This window comes from Diceros bicornis, chromosome 29, assembly GCF_020826845.1.
Source record: "Diceros bicornis minor isolate mBicDic1 chromosome 29, mDicBic1.mat.cur, whole genome shotgun sequence".
In the NCBI taxonomy this organism is placed as follows: Eukaryota; Metazoa; Chordata; class Mammalia; order Perissodactyla; family Rhinocerotidae; genus Diceros; species Diceros bicornis.
In genome coordinates, this window is record NC_080768.1 from 1,553,956 (window position 1) to 1,572,832 (window position 18,877).

General features: G+C 46.7%; 1 protein-coding gene across 11 annotated transcripts in view; it reads left to right on the forward strand.

Moving 5' to 3' along the window:
• Positions 1–18,877, forward strand: part of ARHGEF10 (Rho guanine nucleotide exchange factor 10) — a 115,426-nt gene that overhangs the window by 61,234 nt on the left and 35,315 nt on the right. For all 11 annotated transcript variants that reach the window (XM_058524885.1, XM_058524884.1, XM_058524890.1 and 8 more), the window contains 3 exons: positions 16,711–16,826; positions 17,212–17,339; positions 17,514–17,614. In XM_058524885.1, coding sequence (XP_058380868.1) covers positions 16,711–16,826; positions 17,212–17,339; positions 17,514–17,614 — 345 coding nt within the window. The remainder of the gene's footprint in view (positions 1–16,710; positions 16,827–17,211; positions 17,340–17,513; positions 17,615–18,877) is intronic.

Consider the following 18,877-nt stretch of genomic DNA (forward strand, 5'->3'; position numbering starts at 1 on the left):
TGCTTCAAGAGTCACCTAAGAGTTACGGTTATTATTGCTAAACAGTCTTCAGACTCTAGGTTTTGAACTTAGTGTAGTGAGCATTTCTTTCTCAGTCTCTTTTTTTTTTTTAATCCAAATAAGGCCTGGCTAATTTTATTCACTCTCTGGCTTCTGCCCCTGAATTGTGGAACGCATGAAATACAGTGAATGGGAACTTTCAGCAAGGCTTTTTATGTATTAAATGAACCTTTATAATGAAGTGTTGATAATGTTATGTGTAAATATGTTCAGTAACCTTTCAGATTATTTTATTTCTGACATGTTCAGAAGAAGGCAGATCTTAAAACATTTAACTTTTTAAACTGAATATGCATGTTTATTTGGATTTACAGGAGCACGACATAATGAATATTAGGCCTAATTTAGTATGAGGTCTCTTTTATTCTTATTCACGTTTAAAAGTCATTCAGTTTGGTAATCTGCCGAGTAAACTAACTCCTCAAGCGTGTTGTTACAGGTCCTATACTCTTGAATTGCTGGCTACTAAATCATACTCCTGTTTAAAGTAATGTGCATACCGTCTCCACTAATAATCAGAGTACCAAACTATATCGCAGATTTCCAAAAGGAGGAACAACTGTGAGGAGAAGTATGGAGCGGGGAGGAGAGGGAGAAAGGGGAGGAGGGAGAAATGGTTTTCCAAATTGACACGATTCGTTAAAATTTTACTCAAGAGCAACTTAAAGGTTTCATTTGTTAAAATTTCTTAAAAATCCATTTGAATTATTTGGAAGTATTCATTGCAATTCATATTTATGTCTTGATTTTGTGAACCAAGAAATGCCTTTATGTGTTTTATAATGGTAGCCGTCTTCAGTGTTATACGGTTGTATACTGTTGTAATTAAGATCGCGTCATTGTGCTAATCACTAAAGATGGCTTTGATCCATAAAACAGATACTGTGTGTTACAGGCAATGCTACATTTTCTTACTCATCTTTTTATTTATGGCTTATACTGAGCTAACTTAGGATAAGATTTGAATCAGTTAGCAGTATTAAAAAGCATAAAGCAAGATGACTAAATTTTTTAAATATTACGTGGAAGAAAGAACTTGGAATAAGTCCTCTACTGCCTTTGAGCCCTAAATGCTACCAGGAGCTTTCCAGCAGCTACGGCAAATGGAGATGCATAGTTCCCCTTGTCTTTTATTATTATTATTATTTTTTGTGTGTGAGGAAGATCAGCCCTGAGCTAACATCCATGCTAATCCTCCTCTTTTTGCTGAGGAAGACCGGCTCTGAGCGAACATCTATTGCCAATTCTCCTCCTTTTTTTCCCCCAAAGGCCCAGCAGATAGTTGTATGTCATAGTTGCACATCCTTCTAGTTGTTGTACGTGGGACGTGGCCTCAGCATGGCCGGAGAAGCGGTGCGTCAGTGCACGCCCGGGATCCAAACCCCAGGCTGCCAGTAGCGGAGCGCACGCACTTAACCGCTAAGCCACTGGGCCGGCCCCTACCATTGTCTTTTAAAAGAAAATGTGTCACTTTGTAGAGTCAGTCTTTTTCTTCATTGTGAATTTAAGGAGAACTTTGTTGTCGTATCCTAGGTTAAGGGGACTTTTGAAAACATTTGTGATTGTGTTTTGCAGACTTGCCGTGATTTCATTTATCATGTCTCTACGAAAAAGTGAGGACAGAACCTCAGTGAGAGCAGTTTTTCAGGGAGCATCTTTTTGCACATTGTCTTAAACAGAGAAGTTAAGTGAAAAACTTGTTCTTCCATCAGCAGACTTGTGTTCTACTCCATGGTCCGGGTGGAAACCACACCCTGGGCAAGGACGTATTTAATCTTATCTGTCATTGCCTCTGATGGTGGAGTGCCCCGCCTGTCAGATGACTTGTTAATATAATGACTTGAAGAAATTAAGGTACTTAATAGTAACTTAATGAGTGTATGAAGGACTTTGTCTGACGTTAGTTAATTCTTCTCTTGCTGATCTTGCCAGAGATGGTTTCCCTCCAGGCTTTATAGCTGGGTATGCAGTAGGTGCTCAATAAATATTTGCTGAATGAATGAAAAAAGAAATGGAATCACCAATCACTGTTAAATTTGTAGTTAAACCGTCTTTCTACCTATCCATTTATGGAAGGCCTGTTGTAAACCCAGCGCCATGTCCTGATAATCCCCGGACGCATAAGGCGTAGACCAGGCCTCCCGAAGCTCAGGGTCGAGACAGGTATATTAACACGAGTACAACACAACCCAATACATTCCCTAATAGAGTCATGGGCAGGATACTTTGGGAGTTCAGAAGTAGGTGGTTTTCTCTGAGAAGATGCCTGTGAAGTTAGGTTTTAAAGAAAGAGTGGGATTTCAGTAGATTGAGGGTGGGGGTACATTGATCGATTGACTCATTCTTTCAGCTGATTGACCAGCTAGCCACAGCTGACACCTGCCCTGGGGGCATACGAAGGAGCATGTGTGTCCAGGGAGTGGCGAGTGGTTGGTAACTAGAACCTTCACAGCCTGTGGCCGTCCATCCAGATCTGGGGGTCCCATCGCTATTCATGGGATCTGGTTCCATCCACAGGAATATAAAACCGAAGGAAGCTTCTAGGTTGTCCTCTGATTGTGTGAGACAGACGTTCAGCTCTGGCTTCACACTTGGCGATGTTGCTGAGTCTTCAGAGGAAGGCCTCTGAGACCTTGAGTGTAGCTGTACAGACTTCAGAACCTGAGACCTTGCTTTAGAGACGGGGGGGCGTCCTTCCATCTTCAGCTCATGATCCTCTTACGCTTATGGTTTCAATTACACGCGTGGTCGGTCGCCAGGAGAACAAAGCCTAGAGTCAGAGAAAGAAAAGAAAAGAATTGCTCATAACTTAGTAAATATCTGTCTCTTGGAATCAAGAAGAGCAGAATGAAGGTCTTTATTAATGTTTGGGTAACGCTAGCTACTCGAGGAGAAAGAATGCACGTGCCTCTTCATCCAGGAAGGGATCTCACGTTAACAGATTGTGACAGGAAGAGTTTGACTGGACATGGTCTTGATGCAGCTTCCAGATGGGGCGGCCCCCAGGGAAGTGGTGTTCTCGGTCCAGATGTCCTGGGAAGAGCACTTCATAGAGACCCTGCCCATTCTGGTGTTCAGGTTTCCTGAAACTATCATTTAGTAACCTTAGTTCTGTGTTAGACGTGTTACTATTTTTTAAGTGTTTATTTTTTTTATTATGGTATTCCCGTACAATACAACTCACCCATTTTAAGTGTATGGTGGCGTGTTACCTTGGAGGTGCCAGTTGGATGAACGGTGCCGGGGGCCAGGAGACTGTTGGGTACTGAGTCTGGAGTTCAGGATCGATACTGATGTGGAGTCCTCTGCACACAGACGCAGTCAGGGCCACGGGAGCAGGTGTTCCTGGGCTCCTGGGTTAGTGGTGCAGCACTCGCTGTGTGGACATCAGCACCCTAGTTTTCTTATCCATAAAGTGGGTTTAATTTTTAGCCCTGAAAGAAGGGTGTGGAGTAAAGGGTCTTTAAAATGCCTTCTAGATTTAAAAAATTTTTTTAAATAAATTAGTTAAAATTTACTGATTCTGTATGTGTTGGAAGACTGAACTCAAGTCAGAATTCTCTGGGGCTTCTTCAGACATCTGGTAATAGAGGCTGATGCTAGCTTGCAGTTATAGAGATGCTGGAAATGATCAGCATATTCATTAGCATGTTTAGAGCACTGGTAAAAGATTTATCCTGATCTGTCCAGATTGATCCAGGATAGAGCAACAGTTTGTTGTTGGGGGCAGATAATGAGCTGGTCTGTGTGGTATCAAGTCCACAATATTGATCTCATCAGCACCAGGCTGCAGCCGATGAGTTCCTTGTTGTTTTTGCAGATGAAGCCGGGTCCATCCGTGAGTCACGGTGTGGCTGGGCTGTCTCAGATCTCAGAGTGGTTATGGAATAGCTCCAGATTTGTCCCCAGTGCTTTTGTTTCTTCTGATTCTCTTGCATTTGTCATCTCTGAATTATTTTGAGAAGCTAAGTTAGAAATTCTTGTTCTCAGTTGATATTCGTATGACTTTTCAGCTGTTTGAGTGACTCTGTTCTGAAGGTCGGTGTTGGAAAATTTGGTCTGCTATTCAGTGTTGAAGACAGTGTGGGCGTCACTGCCTAGCAACCGCTGACTGCAGGGGACAGCGTGGCTGCCATCAGAGGGACCCACAGGCAGCCGCACGTGGGAGGCTCCTCGTCCCCCAGAAAAGCACCATGTGGAACGTGCTTTTGCTTTGCACTTAGTCTCCTTGAGTTATGACATTTTATCAGCATTGAACTTTTCTCTCTGGCGCAGGGGCTCGCAAGCTGGTGTCTGTGGGTCTGTCCGTGGATCCTCTGGGGACCCACAGATTAGTTTAAGCTTACATACTTTGTGGAGTTATTTTGCAAAATTCTCTGCATTTTCCTGGGGTGATTGAAAAGTTTCACCAACTTCCTGAATTGGGGCTGGTGGTGGGGAAGAGAAAGACTCTGAACCATCCGTTGCTTCCGTCTAGGGCGGTAGATTTACTTGGCGCAGTTTGTGGAGTTGTCTGTCGATTCTCAGTTTCACTCTGCTGTGTGCTGTCTGAGGAGGTCGTTTATGAGAAAATAAGTTTCCCTTTTGCCAGAAATAAGGTGACTCTGTAGAGTGTTTTCTTCGTGCGGGATCCTTATAACCTCAACTCAGTTTCAACAACTAGACCCTAATGCACTTCCGATTTGCCAGGAATGGTGCTAAGCGGGAGCTGTGGAGGGTATGAGGTCTCCTGCTCTGCGGGGCCTTCAGTGGAGGAGGTGGGCTGCATTGCCCCAGTCAGGCTGGGACCCTTGAGTCACGTTACAGAAGATGGTGGCCAGAGACCCATCAACACTGATTTTTTTCTTTTTCTTTTTTGAGGAAGATCAGCCCTGAGCTAACATCTGATGCCAATCTTCCTTTTTTTTTTTTTTTTTTGCTGAGGAAGATTGGCCCTGAGCTAGCATCCGTGCCCATCTTCCTCCACTTTATATGGGACGCCGCCACAGCATGGCCTGACAAGCAGTGTGTCGGTGCGCACCCAGGATCCGAACCTGTGAACCCTGGGCCACCGAAGCAGAGCGCGTGCACCTAACTGCTGCGCCACCGGGCCGGCCCCAACACCGATCTTTTAAACTCTTCCCAAGGAGAAGTTCTTTAAATGTTTCAAGAAAGGAGAGCACACGCTGATTATATTTTGAAGGGGAGCATTTGTTTTGATGTGCAAATACTGATACTTGTAATTTTGTAAAAATCAGTCACATTACTTTCTGGTTACTTAATCCTTAAAATTGATAGTGAAAGTCAGATGCGTGGCTGTACTTCTTTGTCATAAGTAAGGCACACTTAGAGAACAGGGTCAGCCCTGGTTCTGTCCAGCTCTGGTTGTTGGACCAGCGTCCAGGTCAAAGTTGTGGGGTTTTGTTTCATGGAGTGATAACGAAGACTCTACAAGTGAAAACTGCGCTGGCTAAGGACACATCTCAGGGGCGTTCTGCCTTGTCCTGGGGCCGCTTGCTGGGAAGGGTTGGCAGCTCCAGGAAGCCAGCTGCCCCGTTTGGAAACAGCGCTCTTGTTTGCCATTGGGAACTTGGCAGGGAGAGTGGAAGGCCAGCCAGACAGCCCGGTCTGACCACTGTCACCTCCATCCCCAGAGCATTTACTGAGTGTCTGCCATATGCTGACATCATCTAGAAGCGCCCAGATCTCCTTCTGCAGTCTGTCTGTGAGGGGGGGGCTATGGCGGTAGGACAGGGAGGTTAAAAATAAGCTGGAGGAGACCTGATCGTCCTTAAGTTCTGAGGAGGAGCGTGCAGGAGGGAGATCCTGGGAAGGAGGGGGCTTCCTGTTGAGAAAAACCTGGGGCGGGGGAAGGGTGAAAGTGGAGGGAGCTCCCATCAACCTTAAGACCAAAAACAGTTAACATAACTAAAGACAAAACAAGGCTTGAATAAATAAAAAACAAATGGCCAAGGGGGAGGAGGGAGGCTTTGTTTGTGGTTTTTAAGTAGAAGTGAACCTGCCTAAGGGAGGCCTTAGCAGTTGCACAGAAAACCCAACTCTGACTCTTCTAAAAGGAAGGCAGAGAGAAAAACGATCGTTGTACTTTTGAAAATACCAAACCACTCCTCAGAAGACCGTGGCGTGTGACGGCCTGGGGAGGAGAGCCAGAGGCTCGCCCCGCGGAGGCGAGGCCGGCTCGTGGCCAGCCGCGCGGCTTCCCGGCATCTGTTGGATGCCGAGACCAGATGCTGGGGGCTCCAGGGTGATGGCTCATCCAGATGCTCCCTCTCCCTCTCTGCGGGGCTTGGACAGCAGGGCCACAGGTTGCCCCCAGTCGGGGGCAGCGCTGTGTCTCTGTCGCGGCCTCTTCCAGAGCGCGGCCCCTGTTGAAGCCTTGCCGTCCTGGCTCCCTGAGTGCCCAGGCGTCTTTGCACTTTGTCTTGCAGACCGGAGGACAGGCCTGAAGCCTGCTATGGTCAGACTCTAGTGATTTGAAAGACGCAGGGTGTGCTTTAAAGTGGAAGAGACTCGGAATGGCCTGGCAAGAGAAGCCCTGCACCACCCGTCTAGAGTTGTGCCATTAGAGTAGTGCGCAGGGGCCGTTCTCCTAGGTAAGACACGAGTGTCCGGGTCTTTCCCAGGAGGCAGGAGGACTCGAAAGAGTCGTTCAAATTCTTGGATGAATCTTGAGGCAAACACGACTTGGCCAGTCCACTTCCGTTCCAGGAGGTGGATGTTCTGTGAAAGGGCTTGAAGCATCTTTCGTTAGTTTCCTATAGAGCAGAGTGAGCTATGATGGTTGCTCATGTAAGGTGTGAGCTTCTGAAGGCCCCGCCTGCTGAAGATAACCCCCAAGAGGGGGTCTCTGATGGGGGGACTGAAGCACTTGTACTTTGGGAACAACCGTTATCTCTCACAGCAATTGCCCTGTCAGGAGGCTGTGTGTGGGAGGAACTGGAGCCGCCCTTCCGAGAGAACTTGGGAGGTGGCTCCGTGTGTAATTTCCAGAAAGGCGCTTCCCTTGGGCTGACAGGACCAGTGCGGCATCGTCCGTACTCTGATCTTCTCGGGCATGGTTGTTAGTCCGCCTCGGTGAGGGCCGCCCCTGAGACAATACACGTATCCCGAGAACCACCTCCAAACCTGCCTGGTGAATAAAACCACAAAAGCGTGGGAGTGTAGTCCCTGTTTGGGAATCAAGCTTGTCCTGGTGGAGGGGGAGGGGAAGGAGGTGATGGGGGGAGGTGGTCGTATCTTCACATGCTGTTTCTCTTGGTAAAAGTGACATCTGAAGCAAATACGGCAAAACGCTAACATCTGCGGATTCTGGGCAGCGGGTAAAAGTGTGACCATGTATTATTTTCTCTATTTTTCTGCATTTTTAAAAATATTCATGCTTTAACACAACGAGAGGCCTTGGAAGAAAGCCTAGAGGCAAAGCAGTGGGGAGTGGTGGGGGGTGATGGGGACTCCTCTGCGTCTCCCGCCCAAGGCTGTGTCCACCCCAGACAGCTGTTCAGAGCCCCTCATCAGGCCCCTCTGTGGGGCGGGAGTGGTGGCAGCAGTGACGGAGTGGGACAGAAAGCAGGAGCTCATGGGGACAGCCCTGCACATAGGTTCACAGGGGTGGTGTTGCCACAAAACTGAAAACTCTGCTTGCAGAAGGATTGCCCCCTTCTCCTTGGCCCTGTTTGTTTTTGCCTCTTGTTTCCTGGGGGGCAAATGGTGGTGTGAATTTTCTGGGTGTCAGTAGCATATGCCTCAAAACTCTACTGTCTTCTTTAGGAATGCAACGGGGCAAATGGGGGTTCTTCTGCACAAAGAAGGAAATACCTGTCTTCTGTGTGTGACACATGTTATTCTGCACAACGTGCGGATGCTGAAACCTTCCTAATAGCCCACGTAGCTGATCCTCGAACGAACACTCAGATATGTGCTTGGAGGAGTGGCTGTCAGTCACAGGAAATGTGACTTTCCCCGAAACCTTCCACTCAGGCCGTGGTCTTGTTCCAGGGCCTGACGTCCAGCCTTTTAGTGCAAAGGTGATGGTTTATCCACTACAGATGATATGCCAGATAAAGTGTGTGTTTGCACATTTGTATATTAATCATTTCCTTATGTTTGGATAGAGAAGACTCGCCAGAAAAGGTATGCACTGTAATATAAAGGTGAATTAAGTGTGTGTTTGCAAGTGTGGATTGCTGAACATGGGAACGTGGGAGTCTGGGAGCGTGCAAGTGTCTGAGTGTCCATGGGCAGTGTGTCTGTATTGGTACATCATACGCATATCCCTGTCCACATAGACACATACGAGTTACATGTCGAGCAAATTAGTATTATATCTGGGGTTTTAGACACCTCCTAAACTATAGGGATAGTTTTCTTTGATCAGTGCACTCGAATTTGAGGCATGGTCTATATCTTCATGAGTATGTTATTTTCATGTTATAAAATGCTTAGCTTTTATTAGAACTCTAAAAGCCAAACAACTTGAATCACAGTGGAAGGCTCTTGCTGTTCTTTGTAACTTTAATGCCATGGTTGCAGCCTCTAGACTTGGTCTCTCACCCCTCAAAGTTGCCAGGCCTGGGGTTGGGAGCGCAGGGCTGCCCGGGAGGAGGAGGAGCCGGGGTTTGGGAGCGATGGAGATGAGATTCTTCACCTGAGCTGTAACAGGGTCACCACTGATTTAGAACCAAGATTTTTCCACACTTTCCACATCAAAGCACAATTTGCTGGTAGAGAAACTGAATTTATACCTCTATACCTTGGGTTTATATATGACACTATTAAAAAAATTGCTTTCTCCTGGGAATTAGTTCTTGCTCTGTTGAAGAGAGTAAAAACATTAACAGAGACAAGGATCACCTGTCATTCCAAGTCTAGAGACTAACACATCGTCTGTTTCTTCCCGTCTCGTCCTGAGCCACAGGTGGATGGACCCCATGTCCTGCTGGTGATGTGTTTTCATTTACTGTGTGTGATGGCCCGTTTCTCATGTCAACAATTCTGAACATGTACCGGTAATTTAAACTCACCACATGACATTCTCTCATGGTTGTACCATAGTTTGCATATTTAAAATGCTACAGTTTTGCCATTATGGCGAGTTGAACATATGGACCTTTTTGCATATAAACCAGTCTGTTAATTTCCTTAGAAGCAGAATCCCCACATCAAAGGGTAGAACATTTTTAGACTCTTTTAGACTCTTGATGTGTTTTGCAAATTGTTTTCCATGAAGTTTTTTCTCAGTTTGTGTTCCCATCATCTATGCATGACTGTGATCACAAAATGCAACTTTGTTGATTTTTTAAAAAGTTTTTTAAATTTGCTTTAATTTAAGCAAATGGCTGTTTATGGCTGTTTAATGGCTGTTTTAATTTGCTCTCCTTTGATTACTAGTGGAATGAACCCTTTAATGTGTTTAATTTAGCTGTCTGTATTTCTTCTGGGAATTGCTCATTTTATTATTGGGGTTTTCCAAAATTATTACATTTTTATGTACTTTATGTGTAATCTTCATAGAAAATAATTTCCCATTTTTATGTGGTTGTAAATTTTGTTTATGTCTACAAGTTTATAGAAGCTAGAGCTTTTGCTTTTTGTGTAGTCAGACCTGTCACTTCCTCTGGTTCTTCTGTTCACATTCGTAGTTACTCCTGAGCCGTCCAAAGGCTGGAAGATGCCCGCCTTGTTTTATATATCTGCTTTTAACTTCAATCCTGCAGGCATTTATTTTGATCTGTGAGGTCCGGTATCAGAACGCATTGCCCACCACCCGTCATAGCTGCCGTCTGGTGTCATGTCCTGAACACCCCGTCGTCTCCATTTCTCCGTGCTGTTCCCTCCCTCACACCTGAGTCCTGTTGTCCTCGGGCTGATTCCGTCGTTCTGACCCCGTCCGTCTTGCTGTCCTTCTTGCTCCAGCAGCGGGTCCCTTAGGTTATTCGACTTAACAGCTCTCAGTCGGCCCTTCCTAGCCTCTTATTTAACACCTTTCCTAGCCGTTCTCCCCTGTTCAGAGACTGTTTTCCAGGAAATAAAAAAGCCTAAGATGCGGACAGGTGTTTGCTTTTTCGTTTTTCTTGTCATTCCTTAATTTTCTCTTTATCCCTCGCTCCTTAGGGCACTAGAGCCCTGGGCAGTGGTTAGATTTCAGCCTTCTGGCTGGATAGTAAACATTAAAGATTGGAAGATTCGGCTCTGAAGGTCAGCATAGTTTGGCCCCTCTCTCCAGTTTCCTGGGTGCAGGGTCCCTGTTCCCTGCTCTCTGTGCAGCAGATGAAGGAGAGTCCCACTCTCCTCTTGTTTCCGAAACAACCCAGCCACTGGGCCGATGGGAGGGCGGGCCTCCTGCCTCCGTCAGCCTTCCTCCTGGAAACCGGCTAGACACGGGCAGGTAAACTCACGTGCTTGTGTCTGAGTGCTTCGTGTTAGTAAATAACATGCAGCAGTTACCGAGATGGCATCAAACACAGCCTCAGACCGAAGGCCTTTCACAGCCTAGCCTTTGGAACAGAATAAAACTGATTTCATTATAATCCCAGACTGCATTGTGCTCTTAAAATTTGTTAAGAGCACTAATGAATGATATGTAGACTGTAAATTCGAACTTTATTTCCAGCTGTAAGGGAAATGCGACTTTTGGTCAATTGCGTTCTAAAAGGAGGAGCATAGTTTGCCGTTGAATGTAGTCTCCTGTGTAGGCACCAGCCTTGCCACTGGAGAGAGCACAGGGGCATGTCATTCTCGACTTGGATGCCACCTGCAGGAGGTGGAAGTGGGGCCGTTCCTCCCTGGGGACGTGGGCACAGGGGCACGAGACGGAGGAGCCTGGAGGGAGAAGGTGCTGGAGGACGGTGAGCGGGCAGAGACCACCTCTGGCTCTGAGGAGGAGGAGACGAGAAAGACTCATCAGACTTACATGTATGTCACATCATCAAATTGTACTCCAAATACATACAGTTTTAACTGTCAATTCTACCTCAATAAAAAAATTAGTCCTTGATTTTTAAGATATCAAACTTTTCTAAATTAAAAAAAAGACGTTCTGGCAGGAATGCTTCTCCCGAGGGCTGGAGACCTGGTTGGTGGGCAGATCCGCCTCTCTCGTTCCTAGTTGGGCTCCTTACATTCCCCCCGGCTCCGGGACCCCCTAGCCACCCTCGGGGCGTGCTCACCAGTCCCTCAATTCCCTCCATACCGTCCACAGGGCTCCCGTGTGCCAATCTCCTCCTCCTTCTCCTCCTCCTCTACTTGGGCTCTCTCCCATGACCCGGGGTGCCCCATGTGATAAAGTGGGGTGCCACTGTCTCAGGAGCCCCGAGTTCACCACCAAGAGCCTCCAGGTAGAGTTGCCATTTGTACGGCCGCGTGACGCTTCCCTGTTTGCCACGGGAGATTCCACTGGGCTCACAAACCCCACGTTCTCAGGCCAGTGGTGGAGATTTCTGTGGAGACGGGAGCCAGATGAGAGAGGACTGGATGTCTTCCTGCAGCAGGGGCGGTTGTGCACTGGTGCAGCCGCAGAGCTCTCCCCCCGGGGCTCAGAAGACAGACACGGGGGCTGCATGCTGCAAATCCCTCTCACAGAAGTGCGGATCTGCAGATTTGTTGTTTATATAAATTGGGCTAGAAAAAGAAACTCTTTCCTAAACTGAGAGTAACGTGTGAGAACTCACTGCCCTGCGTTCTGGTTGGTTTGGTGGAGACGCTCTGTTTTTGGCACGGAGCGTCCTTGTTCACTGGGGCGTCCCAGGCTGCTGCTCTGTGTTCCCTTGCGTCCCCAACCTGCTACTCATGAAGCATGTCTGATGCTCAGGCACAGACGTGAACTGTGTTGTTGTCATGTGTTAGGTGAAGGTCTCAGTGTGGCAGATGCTCTAATCCACCAGGGACAATGTTTTCTCATCCCTCTCCTTATAGGGTGACATTGGTGACAGCATTTGTGTTATCCCTGTGAGATGTAAGACAGACTGACAGGCATCGGTAACGCGGCTTGTAGGCAGAACCACATCCATGGCCACCCCTGCTCACTTCCCTCTGAAGCAGCAGAAGCAGAAGTGGCTAGAATTCGGGGCGGCCAGCGGGTTGTCTTCATCCACGTTCCCTGGAGAGAAGGACTCCAGACTCTGGTGAAAGCTGCAAAGGGCCCTCCCTAGTCGTGATCCCCCTTTTCTTGTCCTTCTCTCTATCTCCTGGGTCTCCCTGCTCAAGAACTGTCCTGCGCGTCCCTGTCCCCCGCTCAGCAGGCCGCCCACGCGCTTGCTCTGCCATCCTCTCTGCTACCTGTCCTGTGATTCCTCTCCCCACGCCCCTGGAGCGCTGGGCCCAGGGTTCCTTCCAGCCTTGGTCCCTCTCCTGCCCCATCTCCCAGTGCATTCGCCCTCTGGTTAGACAGATGGGGCCTGGTGGATGCTTGCAGCAGGACCACCGGACCCTGCAGGCCCGGCTGCCCAGTCAGGGACGCAGCTTTTCAGTAGGCATTTGGCAGCGAGACTCCGGTGGCAGCCAGGCCCGCTGACCAAGGAGCTCTGAATGCAGCGTTGCCTGGGAGTAGCCTGAGCCTTCTCCTTTTTACCCCACAGGCGCCTGCCCCGCCTCTGCGTGTCCTCGCCTGTTCAGGAGGCTCACTAAGAGGGGTCTGCTTGTTTCTTTCTTTCAGTTCAGCTGCTCGTCTGAACTTTCCACTTTACTGCCTCCTGATAGAGTAAGGTCCACTCTAGAGACATTAAAAATACTATTCGTTTAAAAGCCTCTTAATTTTAGAAACAGAAGTCAGAGTCCTAAGTGAATTCTCAGTCTCTGAACTGTCCCTCCATGGTGGTCACAAAAGACTTCCAAATTATTCCACTGGTCACACAAGTGTTAGCTGAAGTGTGTGTAAATTCACCGTTTATCCAGTTCACTCACCCAGTAGCTTCAAAACTTTGTGTGTGCTATTTGCCTAGTTTTCCCCAAAACTTAGATCATTTGATTAAGACTAAAACAGCTCAGATCCATTAACTGATAACTTTCGTAAGTAAAGGCTGGCTAACTGCTGAGGCCTGGCTGAATTCTGGTGATGCCTGTGGAGAGGAGAGTGGCCTTCAGTGGGATTCTCACGTGGGGCTACTTCTGTCTGCCCAGAGGCGGCTGCCCACTGAGGTTTTTGCAGTCACATGTATCGTGAACCCCCAGAGTTCCCCGATTTAAAATATCACCCACCTCGCCTTTCCTGTCAGGCAGTGGGAAGTGCGTTATTTCTTAATAGACAAAGGAAAAGAAAATCCCTTAACTCTGGAGGAGGGGAACGTGGCAGGGTGTGCTTTGATGGAAAAAATAGAAAAATATGAACTGGCCAGGCCAGCAGTGGTCCAAATACAGGAAGAACCTGAATGGGTGCATGGGCCTCTGGAAGGAAGACAAGTGATGAAATGAACAGGCCCTTATATTTATGTTACAAGAAATTTCTGTGTTTCTGTAATATAGGTAACAGATGTGTTAGTTCACAGAGTTCTTTACATGCGTCGTCTCATTTGACCCTCAAGGCCGTACTGTGAGGTGGTCAGGGCAGTGTTATACATTGTCCCCTCTCTATAGCTTAGGAGACCGAGGAGGAAGAGGTTTAAATGTTTTACTGGGAGTTCTCGTGAGTCCCAGATGGTGAAACCCGACCAGGAAAATACAACATTGCCGCTGAGTCATTTCTAACTCAACTTTCCAACTTGGGTTTCTCTCCTTGAGATGCTTGTTTAAATATGAAAGTGTTTCTGTTTTAACGTGTGGCTTCTCACCGGGAAGTCTAGTAGGAGGAAGAAACACGTGCTTTCCAAATTCTAGCACAAATGTCAGGTCCGTGGCGTGCTCCAATGCTGGCCCCCCTCTCACGTGTCCACATCGCACTTCAGAGGCGGACCACGAGTAACTTGGAGCGGCGGCTGTCAGCTGCTCGTGGTGCAGCCTGTTTCTACTGCGTGTGCATAAGCCCGCAGTGGTTTCTCACGGTCTTCCTGACTGAAGGAATGAAACCATGATTCGAGTTAGACATTTGTCCTACCAAACTAAGGGATTTCTTCTAACGAAGGGCAAGTCAGTCGAATACCTATACAAATATAGGTATACTATTTATGTGTTAAAAAAAATAGACATGTGATGCCGCATGAACTCGTACATCCAACATTCTTGAAAAGACAAAAGTAAAACGAGGGAGAACAGACAAGTGGTTGCCAGAGGCGAGGGTAGGACGGCGTGGCTCTGAAGGGAAGGTCACAGGGACTTTGGTGAGAAGGAGGTGTTCTGTGGGCCAGACGGTGGGTGGGTTACACATCTACCCACGTGCCAAGATTTGTAGAGCCGAGCACCCAAAGTGAAAGGGTCAGTTTTACTATGTGATAATTTTAAAAATAAAAAATAGACAAATTAGTAAAGTTAATGTAGGACTTATTTCATCATCAGAAGGCTGTGTTCGTTGACTTTGTCATCACAAGTTTATAAATGAAAGCAAATATGTCTGTTATTAGCTAAAAATGTTTTAAATTATAGACATACTGTTAAGGAAAAATAAAGTTGATATAAATAACCATTGGAATAGTTTGCTCCCTTTTTTGGTGACACTTCATGGAAATACTTGAGATGCAATTAATCAATAGAATTTGTCTAGATAGGTAATAGACATCAGGCCTACTGTATGCATAAATATCCACAGAATCGTGTCTGTAACGTGAAGTGCCCAGTGCAGAATGAAAACACAGGGTCCCTTGTTCACAATTACTAAGAATGTCAAGACGTCGACAGCAGAGCCTTCCCCACGAGGCTCGGTTTCTTCTGAGTGGGAGGCCCTGGGCGCCTGCAAAACTATCCCAATGGTTGTATATATCAACTTTATTTAAATTTTTCCTTAACAGTGTGTTTATAATTTAAAATATTTTTAGCTAATAACGCACATATTTGCTTTCATTTACGAACTTTTGATGACAAACCCAACACCACCTTGTGATGAAATTATCAGTGCTACGTTACTTTGTAAATGCACAGCTTGCACACCCGTGAAGCTAGTCCTGCAGAAACACAGATTTGAAGAAACTGATACTTATTCAGCCCAGATGAATCTCCTGTTCTTCCTGGATTTGAATTCCCTCTCCATCCCTTACTGGCTAGGTGGCCTCAGGCAATGTATTTATAAGGAAATAGAAAAGAGACCAGGCTGTTGCTGCATACTGGTTTAAAGGATGGGCTTTGATGGCAACTTGAGTTCAAATCCCACCTGTAGTAAGTGTGTGATCTTAGGCAGCGTCCTCATCAGTAAGATGGGAAATGGGGAATCTGTTCTGTGTCCGTGGTGCTGTTGAGAAGATACTGGAAATGATCTGCAGTGGCCCACAGCTGGCCTTGGGTCAGAGGTGGGAGCTGTCCTCATCTGGGCACTTAGGGTAAGTCCACTCACCTAGCTCATGGCAATCCTCATGTTTCCTATTTTTTTAAACTATAGAGAAAGATCACTGGGGACCTCATTTTGATGTTGGATGATCCCAGTTATTGGAAATTTGGTTCAGATTAAATGTCATTTCTAGATATTTCTCACTAATAGTAATTGTATTGATACTGGCTCAAGACAAGGTTGATATAAGGAAAACCATATTGTAGAAAAGAAGTCCTATTGTAACTTTGAATGACCTCTGACAAACTAACCCAGCTGGATACGCACCCTCCAGGAGATCTACCTGCTCTGTAGATTTTACAGCCCCTGCTTGTGCATGTACCTCCCAGCTGCGATAAGATGATAACTTTGTTTTTTTGAGTTCCTTAGGAATGTGATGACCCCCGAATAGAGAATCTGTGCTGATAGCCATCATCAATGAAAACTGAAAGATCTGGTGTGGCCACTCCCAGTCTGTACCACCAGAAGTTCAACATTCCTGACGCCCTCCCCAATAACCCAATGGTCTATATAACTGCTGTAAGATTTCGTGCCCCCTTAAGCTGCTTCTTTTGGACATGAGTTGGCCATCTTCCCTCTTGCTAGCAAGCTGTAATGAAAAAGTCCTTTTTCTCCTACCACCTTGCTTCTTGGCTATTGGCATGTCGTGTGGCTAGCGGAAGGCCCCATGTTGGGCGGTAACAATATCAACGACGATTAAAACATACTAAAAGTGACAAAATGTCAGTCAAACCCAAATTGTGAGACATTCGGTAAAACAACTCACCACCGTCCTTCAAAAATGTCAAGGTCTTGAAAGACCAGGGATGCCTCAGGAACTGACCTCGGCTGGAGGAGATTTAGGAGCTGTGACAGCTCAGTGTGATGTGGGCCTGGATTGGCGCCAGGACCAGAGAGGTGACGTCAGCGGGGAAGCCGCTGAAATGTGGATGGGTCTGCGGATGAGTTACTAGTGTTGTCGTTGTGACTCCTGGTGTGATGACGGTGCTGTGGTTCTGTAAGACTTTAACATCCCAGAGAGGGTGAGGAACATACAGGAGGAGACTAACTGCTATTTTTGCAACTTTTCTGTGAGTCTAAATTATTTCAAAATAAAATGTTAGAAAAGGAAAAGCTACTAAGTGCTTAAAAATATCCACTTTTTAAAAATTCTCAATTAACTAGAATTTATATTAGTGTTTTCTTCCCTCGAGCTTTGGAGTGAACACGGCCTCAGAGTTGTCCTCTTTTGGTTGCTTATTTTGCAGACAGAGTTTACATGGGGCCGGGACAGCTGTATCAGGATTTACAGAACCTGCTGCACGACTTGAATGTGGTTGGTCAGATCGCTCAACTGGTCGGAAACCTGAAAGGCAACTATCAGGTAATGGTCGAAGCCGTTTGATTCAAAATCCTCTTTTTACTTCTAATCGTCGTAAGTATGTGCTTGTATCTCCGGGTTCTGCCAGAAGTGACAACCGATGCTCGCTTTAAGCGTCAGTGTGGTTGCACGTTTCCTCCTGTTGTGGATAAGGTCAAACTCTTCAGCGTGACTGCCCTGCATTTTGCAGTAGGCTTGAGTATCAGTTCTCTTAGAAACGGCTCAGCCAGGCGCTCACGGGACCTGACTCCCAGGGTTTCTTTCTTGCCATCAGATATGAGTGTTGCTGTTCTCCGAGTTTCTCATGTTACAGCATTGCTTGTTCTCCTCTGTAGGATGGTCCTATCTCATTAAGCTTCTAAAATGTGGTTGTCTGTTTCCTTCGTAGAACTTAAACCAGTCAGTAGCCCATGATTGGACGTCAGGTTTACAAAGGCTGATTTTGAAGAAAGAGGAGGAGATAAGGGCCGCCGACTGCTGTCGAATTCAGCTGCAGCTCCCGGGGAAGCAGGACAAGTCAGTGGGAACTTCACAGCAGAGCTTTCTCGGGCAGTGCGGAGAAACGCTTCTTGTCATGATGTGCATGTCCTCCTGGTCCGGAGATGATCTGGGACAGGCGTGATGTGTACTTTAACCTCACGGGTTGGAGCACATTCTGTGAAGTGAGTGCTTCTCTCTCCTTTCTGGCAGGTCTGGGCGGCCTACTTTCTTCACAGCTGTGTTCAATACGTTCACCCCCGCCATCAAAGAGTCTTGGGTCAACAACTTGCAGATGGCCAAGCTTGCCCTTGGTAAGATTTGGTTGATTTAAGCTAAATGAGGCATGTTCAGACAAGAGACGACGTACACGTCTTAGTCCTCTAGCATTTGCTACATTATGATGACATGCAGACCTGGGAGGATAAAGTCATGATCGAGAAGTTAGCCTAACAGTAGGTTCATCCATTCATCAGAAGGAACGTTTTTAAACGGGAAAAATTAACCCCAGCACAAGTGATTTTTAAGACATTTATATTGTAATTTAGGGGTTGTAGGAAAAAAAGCCCTCGCTTTTACTGTAAAAAAATGTTAACATCAGTTGAGATTGTCAGCACAGTGAAAGGCCTGTGAGTCAGGAGTCCCAGCCCTGCGTCCAGTCTGCGTCCGGTCGGCGTCTGGCTGCACGTGGCAGGGGAGTCGGGTTCATCTCAGCCTGTTCCCTCATCCCTCGCCCGTAAAATAAAATACGGTATCGGACTGAATTGTCGCTGAAGACCCTCCCATCACAAAAAAGAAGTCCTGTCGTGCTCTCCTAAATGGGAGTGGCTTTGTGGTTATTTTCTTGTTCCTTTGCCCCTTGAGCCTTCCTTTCATCTTGGGGTCAGACAGACACATGTATAGTGATATGTTGACATGTGTGTATATGTACTTTATACACACAGATCTGGTACTCAGAACACACTAGAATGTCCTGTGTGTGTGTAAAATCTTCATTCGGATGCAGACAATCTGAAGTGTTAACTGACGTAAACTACAGTGAGAGCTGTGCGGTGGAGCCGTGCCCACCCCCAGTGCCCTGGGATTAGTGGAAGGAGGGACCTTTCTCCTGCTGGGGAATCTTCTTGATTCCCCTTCTTGCTTGTGCTCAGCAGGAGGGGAGCAGAGACCCGGCTCCTTCTCTGTCCGTGAATAATTCAGTGGTTTATCAAGCCAGGTTCAAAGGGACTCAGCACATGAGGAAATGGCCCACTCTCCGAAGAGAATAAGTTGACCCTGAAAATAAGCTCCTTTTTTGTCATTAGATGAATTAAACATTTAGAACCAAGATTGACAACTTGCTTTGGTGGTAAAATGTTTCTTCATTTCGTTGTTCTTTTTATCCCATAGTATTATACCGCATTAAAAAACAACTCAGGGGCCGGCCCCGTGACATAATGGTTAAGTTCGGCACACTCTGCTTTGGCAGCCTGGGTTCGGGGGTTCAGATCCCGGGTGCGGATCTACACCACTCGTCAGCCATGCTGTGGCGGTGTCCCACATACAAAATAGAGGAGGATCGGCACAGATGTTAGTTC